At 34.8% G+C, this 19,826-nt stretch overlaps 1 protein-coding gene across 4 annotated transcripts in view; it reads right to left on the bottom strand.

Moving 5' to 3' along the window:
• CNTLN (centlein) overlaps positions 1 to 19,826 on the bottom strand; it is a 194,292-nt gene that overhangs the window by 40,615 nt on the left and 133,851 nt on the right. For all 4 annotated transcript variants that reach the window (XM_065046182.1, XM_065046183.1, XM_065046184.1 and 1 more), the window contains 2 exons: positions 18,203 to 18,296; positions 17,345 to 17,568 (listed from right to left, as the gene is read on the bottom strand). In XM_065046182.1, coding sequence (XP_064902254.1) covers positions 17,345 to 17,568; positions 18,203 to 18,296 — 318 coding nt within the window. The remainder of the gene's footprint in view (positions 1 to 17,344; positions 17,569 to 18,202; positions 18,297 to 19,826) is intronic.

Below are 19,826 nucleotides of genomic sequence, written 5' to 3'. Positions count from 1 at the left end.
CATCTATAAAGCACTATTTGCTGTATAACACGTCATAAGCAAATGTTTTACTTGCAATTTTAATCAGCTATTTTATAGTTAACTTACAGCTAATTTTATTCTATAATTTATAAAAGCTTAGTCTTACAACATTTGTACTGGCCATGGCACCTGATGAAGTAATAAAAAAATAAAATCCATAAAGTCAGAGCAAATAGGTCCATTTACATTTTGTTTTGTTTTATTTTCTTTTTGTAAAGAATGATAATACCACATAGATCAAGACCAGAACACATATATCTATCCTAGAGAAATACACACTCATGCATAAATGAATTGGAGTAATATATTCTGGACCCAATTCTCCAAGAAATCATCTGCTGTTATAAACAACAGACAACCTGAATACAGAACTGCACATTGTGCAACCAGTAATTTTTCAAATAAACTATGGAAAAAAAAAAACAAAAAAAACTTAGTAATGACAAAGGTAACACTTTTTTTAATATGATGAAAATTCTTCTGATACATGTCAACTGTATAACAATAACACCAATTCAAATATAAGGGGTTTGACCTGCAGCAATTCTATTTCGGCTTGCATTTTCTATCACTTTCATTTCATGTCTCTGTCTGAGTAAATACTGCTGTATCCCATGCCTAATTTCTACACATGTTAAGAACACTATCTTGCTTTTGTACCAAAGCAGAGGCAGCACTCCATCTGTCCTTGCAAATTTAAAAGAAATGTAAGGACTATTAACTATGTATGTAACATTAATCATATAAGTAGTTTCATTATGATCAATTATATGTTCACAACTATGTGCTTTAATTTTTGTAGGGACTGAATTACCAAAGCAGAGATGCAAACTGCCAATATATGCAGATATGCAGGACCCTGGATATAAGGCCTTAACATTTTCAGAGAAAAATTAGAGAAATTTTAAAAATTGCTATTTCTTGAAAAAGAAAAATATTTAGGATTAAAGTACATTATACTATATTTTACTTAGTTTAACTTATTAGAAGTATTAATATCTACACAGACACAGCATGGTCTATTACAATAAGTTTTACTACAATTAAATTAAAATGAAAATATAAGCAGAGACATTTCACCACACTTTGTCCCACTTGAAAATATCTGAATGTTATAGTAAGCCAGTTGTGAAGATGTGGCTGAAGTCCAAAACCAATCTTTCCATGTACCCACCATTGCTATTTAAACAAATACAAGTTGACTTCGATATTACAACACCTAGGATACCTATGCACTTTAAGTGTTGTTATATACAAGCCAAAAAATTCCATCTGATGCATAAAATTTTCCCCAAGATTTCCACACCTTTGTACTTATCAGAAAATTTTCAATATAAGACATGGAATCCATGCAATCTTTTATAGTAAGGACCAGGTTTTATTGCGAGATTTTTTGCAGGGTTACACAGTATTTATCTGATTTTTACCAGACATGAGAGTTGGGGCAAAGTCAGAACGCCAGAAATTTGAATTTCTCATCTAGGGTCAGGGATAGTGCTTGCCATATTCTTCTTGCTTAATCTTAACACATCTAAGCACTGCAAATGAACTACTTGCATGAGAGCCAGTCAGGGAATTTCACAATCCCTACAACTCATTACGAATTTAACAGCAGCAATACTAAGTATTCATATGTTTCAGATAACACATACAAATATGCTGCACTAAAACTCATTGGGGGAAAAAATTAATAATGCTTCCATCTGTTTTCTGTATAGCTCACATAAAATAGAGAAAAACCAAAATGAAAATGCTATTTTAAAGACCGTTTTTAAACTTTCTTTTGATTTACTTGCTTAGTTCCAAAGCATACAGATTTATATTGTTAAAAATTAAAATTATTTTAAAAAGAATATATAAGCAAGAAAGAAACAAAACAGCTGAAAGAATGGTGAAATATTAATTTAACCTCCCCTCATTTCCATCTGTTTTAGAGAGTCAACCATTTTCTGTCGAAATACTTCTGCGTCTCAAAAATAACTGGGCAGAAATTCTGTGCTTGTAGGGAAATCTGTTCCATCTCCCATACTCTGGCCTGCTCTTTATATATTTTTGTTTGTTTGTTTAAATCTCAGCTTGTCAAGTGTTAAAGACTATTTTCTGTCAACTTACAGAAAACATGTCTAAAAGATACAAAGGTTTGAGGAAGTGATATAAGTATTTTGAGACAAAAAATACTAAAAAATATGTACATCAGAAGTATTCTCAGAAGTGGGATGCAATATTCTAGACACAAAATGTATAAAGACAGCTGTATATTTAATTTTATAGAATTATTTAAGCACCTATTTTGTAACCGCTTCAGATATCAACAAAAGCTGAAAAAAATGTCCTCAAATGCTTTCTTATTTTTTTTACATAGACAGCTGTGTAAAAGCAAAACATAAGTATAAACAGTATTAACAGATTGCATTACTACAAAAGTTCAGTGGTCTCATAGAACAGGACAAAAATACAAATACAGAAGAAAAGGTGGGGGGGAAAAAAAGTTTAACAACCCAGAATTTTTCTAGTCCCATGAAGGTGATACTGTACTAAATATTAATGTATTATTTACATTTCTATATAAGAAAATAAAGGCATATTGCTAGCCACTTCTGCAACGTATGAGGACGCTGACGACAGACATTGTATGGAGGACACAAAGACAGGGGTATTTTTCAAAATCATTAACTGCATTTAAAAATAACCATTAAAACACAGTGCATATAAATTAAAGAGGTAATTCACCCCTGGATTCTTGTAAATGAACCCCCACAGTCTTATATTTAATTTGGAATTTATGTTATCATTGGAACCCTTGCTAAAATTACAAGCATAAATGAACAGTTTAGGGTAAAGTATTCCTTACATTACATATTAAATAGCTGAAGAGACCATCATAAGAAAAAGCCGTGTTTTCAGCCTGATGGCTGGTCGGGCAGATCAGTTCAGCCATCAAAGAGTAAATCCTTTTCCAGTGCCTATGAATGTTGTGAGACATGGTATTAGCCATACAGTCTCTGTTACTGAGAAAGAAATGAAGCTCTTGCCACATTAGGAATCAAAGGCAGCCTGGAGTGATGAAAATAAACTTGAACATGACACAAGCTATGGGAACAGTCTGTGATTACCTCATTAATTGTCAATGAAACTTTAGGAGAGCAAATCAGATAGTGCAAAGCATTAGTAAGGAAGTATAAACATTCTTCTACCTTCCCTAGCAGTAGTTGAGTCCATGTTGTCCAGGGACTTCGGGCAAGCAAACTTGACTTAAAAAACACAAAAACTCTTCCCTTTGGGTTACAAGGAGTATATTAGTGTCTGACTTCTGTAGGGATGCCAAAAAATCCTGTGAGCCAGTATTCATTGTCTATCACAACTGGGGTATAAGGCAGAGAAAAATGAGGGTGATCCCACGGGGGGAATGCTGTAGATATCCACCTTTGAAAAGGAATCTCAGGTGTGGTTTCCAGATAACATTTTTTTTTGCCTCAGAAGTAGCCTTGGTTGTAACACTTGCCTTTTTACTGTCATTGAAGATACCCTAGTTCTTGACTCCTATCCCTTTATTCCTTGGAAGACCCCCAAAAAATCAAGTGCAGTATGAAGGCTCATGCATCTTCCTTGGCAAAGTGATGAGAATGGCTGTGCTCTTCTGGTTTGTACGCCTGGCTATGGACGTGTCTTTTGAAGTTTCTTCCTGTAGTTAAAGTGAGTAGCCAAGACAAAGGAGCACCAGCACTAACTCTGAACATAAAAGCTTAAACAAGGGATTGTGGGAATGAGAAAGCTGGGGTAAGATGCAAGCTCAAACAAAAATGTCAATTCCCTTGTGCAATAAACTAAACAAATAAAGCTCAGTGCAGGATAGGTAAGAAAATAGGGTGGATTGTAGAAACTGGTGCTTTGCAGAAGACCTAACAGTGCAGAACTGGTGAAGATTCTGAAACAAACATTGAGGAGTTCAAAAGAACTCAAGGAGCAAATATATTTCTTTCTGACATTGTTTCCTATAGGACAAAAAGGGATTTGTTGTTATGGTCCTGCTTTCTGATCACTGATAAACCTTACTAGAAACCAAAGAGTATAAGATGCATGACATGAAAAGAGAACTTGGTGTCCAAAGAACACAAGTTTGCAAGGACTAGCTGCTAACTCCATTGTTCAAACCCTTCAGTATTAAGATATTTTTCCTGTGCTAGTTATCTAGTCCTTCCGTTTGAGGATAAGGACAAAAAATTTAATTGCTGCAGGAATGGCAATGATATCAGGAATACATTAAATTCAGCACACACGTTAAAAACTGTAAGTAGATTATTCCTGAAAATTTCAGTTTAACTACAGAGAAATTCTCCTGGCAGCCTTCTACAGAAATTCAGTGCCTCAGAGATTAAATTTTTCTTATATCCAAATAATCTTTCTTGAAAACTTACAACTTTGAGGAGACGGAAGCACAAACTGACCACTAGCCCTTTCAAATAATTTTTGTGCACTGGAAGGTGGTTATTACACTCCTTCAGTCTTTACCATTGATATATTATTTTATAGGTTTCATTAATTACACATTTTCAATCTTTTCTCATAGTTAACATGTTCAAAACTTCACAGAATTCTTGTTCCTTTCTTTTGATAACTGTATTTTATGTGTGGTGCCCAAAACAAAATACAACATTTCACAGAGTGCCTTGACACTGCTAAATAACAAAATAAATATAGTCTGTAAAACTCTCTGCAAAAAATTATTCCTGACAAGCTGGCAATGGTTCTGCTATGAGCAGGGGTAGATTTCACAAGCAGGTGGCCTTCAAACTATGAAATACCATCTCCATGTTCCTGAGAAACAGACACTCATATTTATCCAACCTGTGGAACCTTGCAAAATAAATACACATATCCACAAGCGGAAAAAATCCCCAGAATGAACCAGCTGTGATTTTGGCTTTCTCCACAACTCATGAGTTTGCATTTCATATATATCCACCTTGTAAAGGGAGGGATAACATGTAAAAATATATGCATAGTGTATGCATATATATTTTCACATCCAACAACTTTTCACTTCTTGGCTTCGTATATTTTTATGTACAAATGTGGGAAAAACATCTTTAAAAGCAGAAACTAAGCACATTACGTGGTAATTCAAAAGTGATATTTCATTTAAATATTGATTTGGTCTTCTGGAATTCAAACTACAGAAATTATCTTAAAGAATCAAAAGTAAATCTTTGTTACACTTTGGAAAAAATCCTAAGATAGCTGAACTCAAACCTTTAACTTCAATAAAACCTATTTCTTCTTGCCTTAGCTAGTAACTGATTTTTAAATCAAGTGACCTAGAGACTTTTTAAAAAAATTTAATGTTAAAATTGAAAAATGTTGAAAAATAAGAATTATCTTTTCTTTCATTGCTAACTTTCAGGATGTCACTATTATAACTTTTAGAAACAGAAAATGAAAACTAATAAATTAATAAGTGCAGCTTTTTGTGTCTTTTTTGCAGATAACAGTGAGTCTTTTGGTGGAACACTCCTTACAAGAAATGTCACATTTGACCCTTTACAAATAGATAAATAGTATATAGAAGTATACAGAAGATTGTTTTTTGAATTATTTTAAAATTATTTACCAGAGTTTTCATTATTTTTACATAACATGCGTTTGATACGAACAAAAATGCAGAGCCTTTTTCAGTCACAATTTATAAAGAAACAAAACATGGAAATATCAGTATTTTGGCAGCTTCATGTGTAAAAACAGTCACACACCCTTTCTAACTACTATTGCTTTCTGAGATCTTAATGATAAAACATGTATTGCCACATATCTCTAAAGGTAAAGTGAAGCAAGAGAAGTTAAATTCTTTAGAATATATAAGCAGAGTTTTCTGGTTGCAGCTGTACAGGAACTGTCATTTTTTTACAAACAGAACAGAAATTATAGATTTCCAATGTTTAGATCGCTTTCACTGACTTAAAATATTGTTTTCTCAAGTGACCTAAAAACTTAGTAAAACAACAGTATGACAATATTGTACAGGGAATTCCTAGTGATAATCATACTTTCTTCAACACCTAATATGAAAGACAGATGTGGTTTTAACAAATACCACTTGGCTGACCTAGAAGATAGGACGAAGGAATTAGAGAGTCACGCCCAATTCCTCACGGATTCTCAGCTTGGATCCTGGTTTTTGCACAGTTTACCTTATGAACATGATCCAAGTGACATTTCACAAATTCCTGGATAAATGTTGCTACACTCTGCCAGCAGAGAGACAGGCTGTGTCATGCACAGATCAATAATAGCACTGTGTTTCATCAGCCTCAAAATCAAAAGTGCTTCATCTGGCAAAAGCCATGGCCCTTGAGGATCTGACATATATAAACTGAATACCCTACACAGGATGTCTACTACAAAAGCTGCCAGTGTAAAGACACGTCTGGTGATAAACAGTGATTACATGTAAATAGGAAAATACGTATTTGTATGTATGAAGAATTTTTAAACTTTTTATGAAAAGCAAGAACAAATATCATAAAGAAGCAGCTGAATAATGGAAATGAGAATAAAATTTTACAATTCTTGACAGAAAAATAAAAATACAACCAGGACAATACAATATTCAAAATATTATGAGTAATTTGAGGAACGCAAACACTTTTTGACCTGTACACAATATGTGTGACAGTGGGCTGCAATAAAATGTACTCTAAACTATACCTAATGTCTTATTAAATTTTGTTCATTAAAAACACAGAACATCAGAAAACTTTTCTTTAGGTAAAACTACTCAAAGTTGAGGTCTTGAGACTGTAAATCATCACAAACTACCTGTGGTTTTGGGCTTTCCTAAAGAAGAAATGGAAAATTATGTATCTTGCTGCTTAGCTTTCCTCATGATTATCTTTCTTTTCTAGCAACACAGCTTGTAAAATTTTCATCTTTAAGTGCAGCACCTGTAGATTTTTGATTGAAATTACTATCAGAATGCCTTTCCTTGTTTCTCATAGTAAATCAAGTTTTCTTTTTTTATGCCAAAGTTTCTAGTGCAACAACATTTTGAAAACAACAACAAGTTGTTGGGTTTTTTTCCATTGGAAGCCAAGCCTTTAACAAACTATCTCAACTTCAGTCCTTAATGAATCTTTTGACTCAAAAAGGATTAATCTGTGTCTATGCCCCCAATTAAAATGAAAAGCTTTCTAATCTTTTCACTAATACTTTACTAAAAAAATGTTTTCTTATGCTCAACCCCACACATAGGCAAAAGAATATGAAATAAATATTGAGAACGGTTATTTATCTTTTTATTTTCTGAATTTTCCTTAACAAACTATGCACTATGTAAATTGCTGTGCAATCAGCAATTCCATGGTGCTGTACCAGACCAGTGTAATCCTAAATTTTGTGCACATTACACCACAAAAGCTATTCTTCTTTCTCTTTGTGTTTCTTCTGCTAAAGCCTAACTATCTTTTAATGTTCCTGTTCCACACTGTGGAACATTCATCTCATTCAGGTTACTCCCTTCATTTCATTACCAATTTTCCCTGTGCCATGACTCCATATTTGTATGTCTTGGGTGGGGCTGGCATCTTCCTCTGCTTCAGAATTTCTCCTCTTACATAGAATCATAGAACAGTTTGGGCTGGAAGGGACCTTCAAAGGTCAGTTAGTCCAACCGCCCTGCAATGACCAGGGACATCTTCAACTAGATCAGGTTGCTCAGAGCCCCGTCCAGCCTGGCCTTGAATGTCACCAGGGATGGGGCATCTACCACCTCTCTGGGCAACCTGTGCCAGTGTTTCACCACTCACAGTTTAACAAATTTCTTTCTCATGTCTAGCCCGAATCTGTACTCTCTTAGTTTAAAACCATTACCCCTTGTCATATCACAACAGGCCCTGCTAAACAGTCTGTCTTCATTTTTCTTACCGGCCCCTTGTTTGAATATCATACCACTCTTCCTTGGTTGAAGTTAGACTTTTATAAAACACTGGTTTGACTTTTCTTAAATTTATGATCCATGTTTACATCTCTTCTCCACAGCACTCCACAGTGTTCTGGGTTTCATCCCAAAGATACTGTTGCCCAGCTGTGCTCTATGAAGTACATGCATTTCTTCCATCAGTTCTTCAGATAAATGAAATGTTACTGAAGCTGAGAACATACCTTCTCGTTTTTTTTCTTTTCATGAATTCAGTTCACATCCTCTCTCTTCGTGTCTCTATTTCAGGCTTCCTTCAGAACCGACATTTCTTTATTCATCTCAGAAAGACTCTGCCCATTGCTAAGCACAAGCAGTTGATATCTCTCTAATTCTTCATTTTTAGATTAATTGTCCAATACCACTGCAGTTCTCTGGCTCCAACTGGCAATGGTCAATTACAGTCACATAAAAATTACAGACCCCATATCGAGTATGATTTTATCTTGTTTCAGTTCTGTGTCCTTGAATTGTTTTTCCAATCTTCCTTTGCTAGACTGAAGACTCTAAAAGTAAATTTCTTTTTCTTAGATATTTAAACTTGAGTTACCTTGTAACCTGCTCTCTGAAAATCTCAAATTGTTCTCTGGAATGGTATATTTTCAAATTCTTCTCATAAGTCTTCTTCAAATGCTTTTTACTTCCATCAATCTCTTTCTTGATTCCAGGTATTAGAACTACACAGAATATTCTAGGAGCAGTAAAATCATGGCAAGTGAAAGAAAACAGATTCTCTCTGCTCCTTTTGCATAGTCTCGGTTTATACATCCAAGGACTGCACTAATGTTTTTCAAAATGGCAATAGGAGTTCATGCTCAGCTCATTACCTACTTGGACTCTCATTTTTCTTCAGAGTCCCTGATTCCCAGGAGACAGCTGTTCAGCCTTGCTCCACATGAACTTGAGCAATGTCTTTGTTTTCATTGTGATGTAATAATTTCCTCATTAAAAACAATGTGAGGTCATAATGATCTATACTTTTCAATCTGCCTCTGGTGGATGATTGAAAGCTTGAAATACTGTCAATGACTGAAGATATCCTCTTGCACTGGCTTGGTTTTTTAAAATTGCCACTAATTTTTAAAAAATGATTGAAAGATTTTACCTCTAAAACAAACAGCAAAAAGACTGTCATATATTTCATAGTATATCCAAAGAGAATAGATGTGCAAGGTGTAAACTATTATCTTGAGGAAAAAAATAATGTTATCATTCATGTGAGGGATCAACTGAAAAATTAATTTCATGGTACATGAGATTCTGAGCTAGTGAAAATGATTAAGCAGTATTTACATGCACCAATTTAACCTTGAGTCATGAATTGAGACATTGAATCTACACTGTGTTCCATGTGTCAGTGATTAGCTCCAATCCAAACAGCAACTAAAACCAATCCGATGAAGAATTTTGGAATTTAATCTCCTATTTACCTATTAATACGAGCAATCACTGTTGCACAGGGGTACACAACAAAAAAGATTTGATGTACTTATAGGACTTCCAGATGCTTTCAGGTCATAGAGCTATTTTTGTAATGCTATGACCCTGCTCCTTCAACTTCTTAGGAAAACCAACTCCTCAAACAAGGAAAAAAACCATCTCTTACTGATTCACTTCCTACCTGCATCTACCTTGCTAACGAATACCCTGCTCCCTCAAGCTTGTGTTCCCTAACTTCACAAGGAGGGAAATTTTACAGATTAGGACAGGAACAACGGAAACGGAGGTAAGGTAAAAGGATGCATTGGGAGACTGCAAGAGAATCAACTCACTTAACATTCAAAATACAAAGGAATGCAAAAGTATTTCCCCAATTTCTCATTACTCTCAAAAACTTTTCATAAGAACATAAACTGGAAAACCTTTACCTAGGCCAGGAAAGAGAGGAAAGAGAGACTGTTAGGTAAAGATCTATCATGAAACAGACTATTTCAAACAAACGGAGGGAGATAAGTCAAACTTCCAAGTTATGCCTGACAGAAACCCAAGGCACCTATTTCTCACATTTTAGTAGTACCTATGTAGAATGGTACACAGAGGTGTTATTGCACAGTCTATCAGAATACTAAATCATACAATATTAAAAAAAAAAATGCAGCTACATCCTCTACTGCATCCTTCCCTGCAAGTCCAAAGAACAACCTCTCACCATAGAGAGGCCTATATTCAGGACTGGAGCCAATAAAACTTCTTTTTACCATCATACCCAGGAGGTCTTCAAATTTCATTGAAATCAGTGGAAATAAGCACATGAATAAAGTCGCTAGTAAATCACTTTCACAGTTAATACTGGTAATTACAAATAATGAATAGTTCATGGACGACTCTAGTGCACAAGCCTGAGTACTGATCCAATTGCAACCCAAATTGGTTTTCTATGACAATCTATGAGAAATTCAGACTGCCAGAGCTGAAATGTAATCTCTTGTCAATCAATGCATTTTCGGGGGGTGATATTTGATGGTGAATAAATATTAGCTGACAAAAGTGTATATTATCCAACAAAGCCATATATTATCCACAGAAGTTTACACAGTTCACAGAGCTCTATGTTTAACTTTAATTAAATGATCAGATGACACTGAATTCAATGAACAGACTCCTTTAAGCACAAAATAGATCCTAATATGACAATATTTGCTGAGCTTTTCTAGGTCTCAGATAGTATATTATTCAGGATTTTTGGGGGGGAGAAATGCAAACTGAGTTCTATTATTTGTATAATAATAAGATTCAATGCGCAAGGAAAGTTTGACCAAATCACAGGGAAGGTGAAGAAAAATAAGATACATATCAAATGAAATCCAGAAAGTAAAATTTACAGGATTATATCTTCCAGTGTTTACTGTAATATATGTACAAGCATATTCTACTACCGTATTACACTATCAGATACAAATATATTAGATATACTTATTGATACACATACTATCCCTACCTGTAACATTACAAAAACATGCTAACACTTGTGATACAGGTTCTTTCTTTCAATATAGAAGTATATTCACTATAAGGGTGATGCACTGGAACAGGCTGCCAAGAGAAGCTGTAGATGCCCCATTCCTGGCAGTGTTCAAGGCCAGGCTGGATGGGTGGAAGGTGTCCCTGCCTATGGCCGGGGGGCATGGAATTCAATGATCCTTAGGGTCCCTTCCAAGCCAAACCATTCAATCATTCTATGTATACCTTTTCGGATTTCTACATGATACAGCAATATAAATCATATTGCTTGTAAGTATAGTCTATGAACTTCCTGTAGTCTCTACAATTTTTTCTTTATTTTTCTAGAATTTACTTATCTCTAAAGTTATTTCATTTTGACAGCAATATAATACAACTCTCATAGTTCTAGTTCATGCCAACTGTTCCCTTTAATTTATGAATGAGACTCATTCCTACATGCAATGTACTTCAACTCCTGTTCATCAATAATTCAATAGGTCTATTGTAATTTTTCTTCAGAGATCAATATAAATGTAAAAGGCATTTTGCTTTATTTTTGTTTTGTAATGAAAGCACACTTTCACAATAAATATATTTTACAGTGTAGTTCTGCTAACAGAACTGACTTCAAGATGCTGTAAGTTTTCAATGCAGCAAACTATAACAATAAATAAATAAAAAAATTGGAGTAGGTGCATTTTAAAAGGGCCGATACTTTCATGTTTACCATTTGGCAATTCCTCATTTTATTCCCAAGTCAACTTCTCCAACAGAGTAGAAAATAGAAATTTGAGAACTGTTTTATATCAATAGCAATGCTGAATCAGTAGTTTGCCACAGGAAAAATTATATACAGATTTTCTGATTTAGTAAGCAAAAAGTTTGAACAAACATATTTAACTAGCTGATGATGTTTCATTCCAGGCAGAATTTTGGACTAGGAGTTGAAAGAGGTGAATTCTAGCCTCGCAGAGTCACAGAGCATTGTCTGTCTCTTTCCAGCCTTTATGACATCATAACCTGATTTTCAACTTTTTAGGTTCAGCAAAGCACTAAGAAAACTGCAATACATCAGAATCTATTCTTCTCTAGATTGTCAATACAATGCAGGCAGGGCCCAGAAACAGGACCTAAATTCCATAAAATTTAAGTTTGAAATACATTACAGACAATTTTTTCTGCCTACAGATAATGTTGTTGTTCAGGTCTGGAACAATGTGGAGAGTCCAGGAAAAATGATTTTCTCTCAAGAATACATAGACTGGGGGAGTGTTTTGAGCTTTTAATTATCTGCTGTGCCCACAAAGAGGACATTGCAAGGCCTGCATGCACAGTAACAGCAGTGTGACATCAGAAGAAAAAGATGCAAACAAATTCTGAGAAGACTTCATTCTCATACTGTCACATAGTTTAGTTCAATTACTAGATAAACCTCTGCTGTCTTAGACTGTATTTGCCAGTGATCTTTTTTAATGGTGTCCAAAGATCACAGTTACTGCAAGTTAAACAAGACTACTTCTATTCAAAGCAGTTAGGAAATGATAACCTGTATGCTTCTAAGGAAGGAGACAGGGAAGAAAACACATTTTGCCTAACATTATTTGGAACAGACTTCTCCTAAACAGTTTCACAGAATTCTTTGTTTCATTACACTCTGTGCCAAAGGCAGACATTTGCAGAAACTATTTTCCACTGAGTTTGGGAAAAGTGTTAAATAAGGTATATTTAGCTTTTTTATTTTCAAGCCAGATACAAGTAAGATGTTCCAGACTTAAGTGTGTCCTGTAAGAGCGGAAAGGGATATTGCTGTGCTTAACAGGGCAGAAACAAATTCTTGTTAGATTATTCTTTATTTATTAAAAGATTAGCTTATTACAGCAGCTCTGTGTTTTACTTTTTTTTTTTACTATTTCTATATATGAAAATCATTATTCCTGCATATACTACTGATGGAGTAGTAATGTCTTGCTCAGTTTATCTGTAAAAAATAAAATTTGTGCTTAACTTAAAGTCATCCAAATTCTAATTCTTCTAAAATTTTTTATAAATTTTTATCATTCTGTAGGTATGGTACTATTATCTAATGTACATAATAAAAATATATTTTCATGCCACTGGAGGGAAAAAAAACCACACTTAATTCAGAAAAATGACACAGAATGTAGAAGCTTCCTTACAAATTCAATTAAAAAACCAAAAAGGCTCAAATGCTCTGGAGTATCTCCATGAAAGAGGAGTGAAAAAGATAAAACCAGGACACATGCAAAAGTGTTTGCGAAGAAAACAAATGGATCTGTCTAGAAGAATTTTTAACTGGACAATATTTATGGAGAAAGCCCCCCAAAACTGTCAAAACAATCACATATTCACTGTAATGAACAAAAGCGAGGAAGTTCCAAAAGTAATTTTAGGTTACTGCAGGGTAATTAAAAACAGCATTCAGTTTACGATTGCAAGTTTATTCCTACAATTTACTGTAAAGAAACCAGACATACAAAACTTGTTATGTAAATAACAATGCACCTTAAGGACTGAAAAACCCCTTCATGAAACCAGAGTCAAAGTGAGGTCTTTGCGTAAATAATATTTATGTTAATAATTTACATTTCATCATCAGTTTCTCCTTTGTTTCAATGTAGTTGGATAATGCTAAATTGGCTGGTTTATTCATATTTGGGTACTATAAGAAGAGTGAAACTGTGGTGCTGAATTTGCAGATGCAACTATGAATTCTGAGCTGTTATCTCATAGATCAGCAGTAAAAAATAGTCAAGAACATGTAGAGAAAGTTACAAACACACTTTAATGAATAAAAAGATTTCTCTAGCCCTTCACTCTTTTGCTTTTCATGCTCATACCTTTCTATGCTTGAGATAATCCACTAGATTAACTTTTGGCAATCAAATTGTATTCTAAAAGCATAGTAAGAGCTAGGGGGAAAAAGTTCCCTTAGAATTCAAATAAAATTCAAAATCAAATGGCTAAAATAAAGTTTGGAGAGATTTTCAAAGTCCTAGCAGAAAAAAATATCCTAGACTGAGTTACAGCTAAAATATACAAAGGCTTCTGAAAAAAAGGCTTTTTTCCCCAATTCAGCAAAAACATAGTTATGTATCTGCAGGAATACAACTGAAAAACTTTACTTAAACCTTCACATTATGCTCTCCAAGGGATCTGTCAGCATTTAACTGGTTGACTTGTTCCCATTCTTTGAGATTCAGGTTTCCTGCTGAAGTAGACTTAGGTACTTTGCAAACACCTATGGCATTCCTTTAAGAAGGCAGCTTTTCCTGCGACATCACACAAGAAACACTGGAGAACCGATGCAAAAGATCCTACAGTACTTCTGAGCAGTGGACCTGTGAGTGGTCTTGACAGGAGTAACATAAGCACTAATGGCCTAATCTGCTTCTGATTTTAATTTTTTGTTCAGTACACTTTGTATGAGCTTTTGCAACAAGAATGACACCCACTGCAGAAAACTAATTACAATTACTGTGCTGCATGCAATAAACGCATTCTTCTTATAAGCAGTCACTTTGTGATAGAAATTAGAAGAGGCAGAGAAAAATCTTAGAAAAAAATTGTCCTTAATTTTTCCAACAGTTCCTTTCAGATATTTTTCTAAGAAACTAAGGATGTGCTAAATCACTTCATTTCTATGTTAAGTATCAGCTCCAGCTGCTATTACTGTACACTGATAACAAAATGCAACTGCTGTACTTCTGTACAGACGGTCTTGAGTCAGTGCTGATGTGAATCCCCGAAGAATGCAAGTTTTGATGATCCCATATGCAGTCACTTTACAGTAATTTTTGCAGAAATATGCAAAGAACTGCTTTTGCAGAAACCAAACAAAGCAAGAAAACTGCATTACTGTAAAGAGTTTAGAAGCCAGACAAAAAAGAACTTTAATCAAGTATTCTGAAATCCTACAAGCAGGCAGACAAATATATACATATATACATGTCTGTGTGGATCTTCAACAAAAATACACAAAACCATGCACATACACACGTTCTGAAAATCAACAGATGCCAGACAGTCCTTAGGTTGTATGAACTGTAAAATCTGTCTCCAAATGAACATCTGGAACATTTAAATCTTAAATCCAGGGTTGATCTTCTAGCACTAGATTCCTTGGGGATTATAATGAAGGAATGACTGCACAAACATCTATGCTTGTCTCTTATTAGATTTATTTTCTTAGCTAGATTCAAGCAACATGGCATCTTGTCCAAGCCATGACGTTGTTGTTCACAGTTGCTAGAATGCTGCACTTACCTTAGCTGGGCATCATAAGTTCACTGTTAATAAAAGATTACTCAGAACTTTACGATTACATATGAAAGCCTATTTTGGGATATTATTCACTTTGACACTCTTGAAGTGTTTCAAAATCTCCCTAAATGCAGAGGTTGCCTCAATTTTTCAGTTTTTTTATGGTTTGTTCACTTGTTTTTTACCTTTTACTTGTGCAAGAAATTTCTAAAATCTTAAGTAACAGAAGCTCTGAGAAGAAACAATGGCAACAGTGTTCTTGCTACATAATAAAGTAGTTTTTTAAAAATATAATTTCCCTTCAATATCTTAAAAAGTTCACTTCTAGAGAGTATTTCTTATAAAAAACACACAAACCCACAACACAAATGTGTGCTTTACAACCATTTGATCTGTCTGAATCATGGTTCTCCCTCTTAAACATCTACGTACCCTGCAGTGACTGTGTAGGTTCTTTACCTCCTTAATTTTCACTTGGCAAGTAGCCCAAGCCTCTGCTTTAAATCTCCCACTTGGTAGCACTAGTATGGCACCTGAAGAGTAATTAGTTGTAAGAAGGGGAATTTGAATTGGTTGCTGAGAAGGAAAAAAATGTGCAAGCCTAATAAAGATTTTTCCTTCAGTACCTGCAACACCATGTATTTATTTTTGTTTAGGATGTGCCACCCTTTAGACCAGTGACAATTTTAAAATTATTTTTAAAAATAAGACTTTCCAAAAAAACTGAGTGAAAGAAAACTGATTTGGTTTTATGACTATGTTATTTCACTTTCAGTCAGTCTTTTGCATTGCCACAGCACATACCTGGACACAAATCTTGCTACCCCCCCACCATTTTGTTGTTTGTTTTTTTTTAAGTTTCCTGACAGTGGCCTTTTTATTTTATTTCTCACATTGCTCTACTATGGACACCTCAGGTGCAGACTTCTAGGAAGGCAAATCATGAAGATGTCTGAGCAAGCAGAATATTTTACCTAAATTACACATATAACTCTCTGTGAAGTTCATACTGTCCATGAAACTTTACATTATGATACTGCTCATGAGATAGGTAGATCTCCATTGGTTCCAATGACCTTGGAAACTCTTGAACAATTCATTACATATATATAGTTATGCAAATTGAGTAACAGGAATGAGGTTTTCCCTCCTCTAGAAATTAGCAGTTCCCCAGCCCTAAGAAAGTGAAAAGTGCTGCTCCTGATACTGCTTCTGCCTTCTGTGCAAAGACAGAAATGCAGAGAAGTTTGAGGGGGAGGGGATTTGATTTCTCTTTTAATGTCTACCTCCTTCCAGCAAGTCCATCTGTTGTAGCACTATAATTCTGGAAGCAGGATGTGTGTGTGACCAACAGGAGACAATTATTGCAGAAGTGTTTGTTGATTCAGCTCTATAAAGGGCAGGCCAATCACTACAGTATGAATAGAAAAGAATTCCAGCTGAGAAGCTGCATATAGATTAACGCAAAATACATATATATAAATGAGAATGGGGAAAACCAGAAAGGAGTAATAGTATGGAAAAGGATTTAGTAGGAATGAAGACTGAAGTAGAGAAGAAAGCTGGCATCTTTGGGGCTGTTAACCAACTAGATTACCGGTCTCTGTTTTCATAAATCTTGTTCTCTAGCTTTCCATCTTGCCAGAGAGAGATAGGATTGAATAGATATGGAACTGGTCTGAGCTCTCTTTGGAAGAAAACTCCAGTTGCTTTGAGCACTACATTCTTGAGGCATAACAAGACAGCTGCTTTCTCTAAAAGGGCTTGTTATTCACAGAGGAATGGGTGCTAGTTCATGTGGGCTGACCAGATTGTCAGGAAAGTTCTCAGACTACAGGCTAAAAGTGAAAATTCCCTCACCAATTTGAAACCAGGTAAAATGTCAGGATGAAGACCACTTATTTTTCAGAGAGATTAATTAATTGGGTTGATAACTTAGCACATGAAGCCTCAATATCATTTGTACATAAAAACTGATTCGGAATCTCATATAAATCACGCTAATACCTAACATTTCATAATTTTGATCATAACAAATTAAGAGGCACAAATTAATGTTATAAAAATTTCACGGAATTACAATAGAGTTAAGCTAAACATTGTGAGACATCATAATAAAAAGTACTTTACCTCTATGGTCAGTTTACTAGTTCGAAGTCTCTGATCTGCCAAATGTAGCTGAGATGTTAGTTTTTCATTGGTTTCTTTAAATCCCTTCACAGAAGAAACTGCTGTCTTTTTCTCATTCTGTAAAACAACTATCTGCTGCTGCAATGACTTAATTCTTTCCTGAAGGAGAGTAACGGAGTGCCCCGGTTTCTGGACAATGATATTTCTCCTTTTTGTTCTGTTTGCTAAACATAAAAGTCACGTTATTAAACTGTCAGATCATTATAAATAATATGACTTCTGGTTTTTCTTTTGACTCTTCAAAACACTGTTCTTGCCCCTAAAATACTTCTCAGTAAGCAAATGGGTAAATTAATTCAGTTAACCAGTAAGTACTCTATGTTGTTCTTTTTCTGAAGTGCCAACACTGCAAACTCAACAAGAACTTGGAAGTGAAATGTGGCTCAAGTTTCTGATCAGTATTACTGGAGATAAAGGTTTTGGTGCCTTGTTAACAGATTTTTTTTTTGAGGTCTAAGCCGAAATACAGTTAATTTTGTTTCATTGTCTGTATTGGCTACAAGGAGCAAAAAAGCATAAAAGCTAGTGAAAAGCCTTATTTTAGTCAGAAGACTCAGCTGGTGGGACTTAGTAAAAATAGAAAAAATGCTGTTTGACAGCCATTTTTTATACAAAAACTTCACTTTAAAATAATGAAGCAAATCTTTGAAAAATATACTCACCCAAACTTAAAAAAAATAAAATCCTGCAACAGCATATAAGTGGGTTTGTGTAATATAGAAAAGGTTTTGCAATATCATGCAGGAATGCTTTGTCAATCTTACAGATGAAGTTGCTAAATATACATACTATTCCTACCTTTGCTTAGAATTGATGGATAAGACGTTTTCAGACAGCAGATCTTCCTCGTTTTGAAATGTAACTTTTCTAGGTCTTCATTCTGTGAATGGCTCTAAATAAAAAGAAGCACAAAGCTAGCAACTCTTCATTATGCACACCAACCACAATACTCCAAAGTTTTCCAGTTATGAGAACAAAAAAATTACTTCAAATAATACACAAAATACTAATTAATTTTAATTTGAAAAATCAGTCCTACAACATCAGCCAGCAAAGAGCACAAGTTTCTGTCTTTCCCACCAAATATAGAAGAAATCATGAACTCTTATATGTAAACCATAACCCTTTCAAAGAATCCCAGAGAAATATTAATGCCTACATTATGTTCTTAGATAAGCCATGAATTTACTTGTAGGGAAAAAAGATGGTGTGTATTACCTGAAAGCCTACAATACCATATTTTTCAAGATATTTAAGTGCAAATAAAAAGTAGCATAGCTCTTGTTAGTTCAAAAGGAAGATCAGATTAGACACCAAACTGTAAGGGGAAGATGCATGAATACATATGAACATGCAAATACAGCCCCTGTGTTTGTAGAGGGTTTAACAAAAATGAGCTGCATGCCTTTTAAATATCTGATTTGTAAAATCAGATATTTCCAGAACCTATCAAATTTTCAATGACAGAAGCATAGACTGAATAAAAATGCTGCTTGCAATACGTAAAATGAAAATGGCCAGAACTATTACTCCAATATAAAAGTACTATATTCCTGGTTCTTAAATGCTCAGTGTATTGTGAAACATTTTTATTCTGTAATTCTGAAACATTAGTCCAATTTTTGAAGTCTTCAGTTTGTAATTTATAAGTGATACCATGCAACATACTCTGCTCTAGGTCACAGTTCTGATAAATGTATGAATTGTGAGAGAGTACCAATAACTCCCCTGATACTGCACAGGGTATTATATATTTATACCACATAGGGCAAAGTCCTTGTGTCATAACCGATCTCATCTCCAACTCCAGGCATAGCTCAGGACTTTGGAGATTCCTCTGGCCTCCCTTTGTATGAGAATACCATGACCCAGCTGGAGTGTCCTTAAAAACCTCAAGAGGGATGTAAGATTCATGTTAAAATTGGTGTTTCCAATTGTCAATACTAAACCTCTTTTGTAATGCTACATTCTGTACTCACAGTCATGCTTTCATCTGCTTTTCCTGCAACACAGGATTTCTATTGAAGCATATTTACTTGCTTAGACCCCTTTGGATGCTTCCTGTGTATGCTCCAAGTCCACCAGTCTGCTACATATGTGTATCAGAATATATCTGTGTTTGCCTTTTCCAGAAGGAACAGAAAGTAAATACAATATAGGCAAACAGGGGAGGTATTGGCTGTGTCTACACGGCCAAGCGAGAGAGACCAGAGCCTCCTGGATTCCCTGCCTTGTATATCCCCACTTAGGAGCAGCAGGAGATAACAGAAGTAGCATACAATGTCAGATTTTCACATATATCACATGCACCTGCTTATACTGCACATTCTATACCAACAGACAGCTGCAGAAGAATTTTCCTTTTTTTTTTTCAGCTTTTCTGAAAGAAAAACAGCTCTTTTGATGGAAACACAAAAATCAC

Source organism: Columba livia, chromosome Z (assembly GCF_036013475.1).
Source record: "Columba livia isolate bColLiv1 breed racing homer chromosome Z, bColLiv1.pat.W.v2, whole genome shotgun sequence".
Lineage (NCBI taxonomy): Eukaryota > Metazoa > Chordata > Aves > Columbiformes > Columbidae > Columba > Columba livia.
The sequence above is the reverse complement of the archived record's forward strand: the minus strand, read 5'-3'. Positions and strand labels throughout refer to the sequence as shown.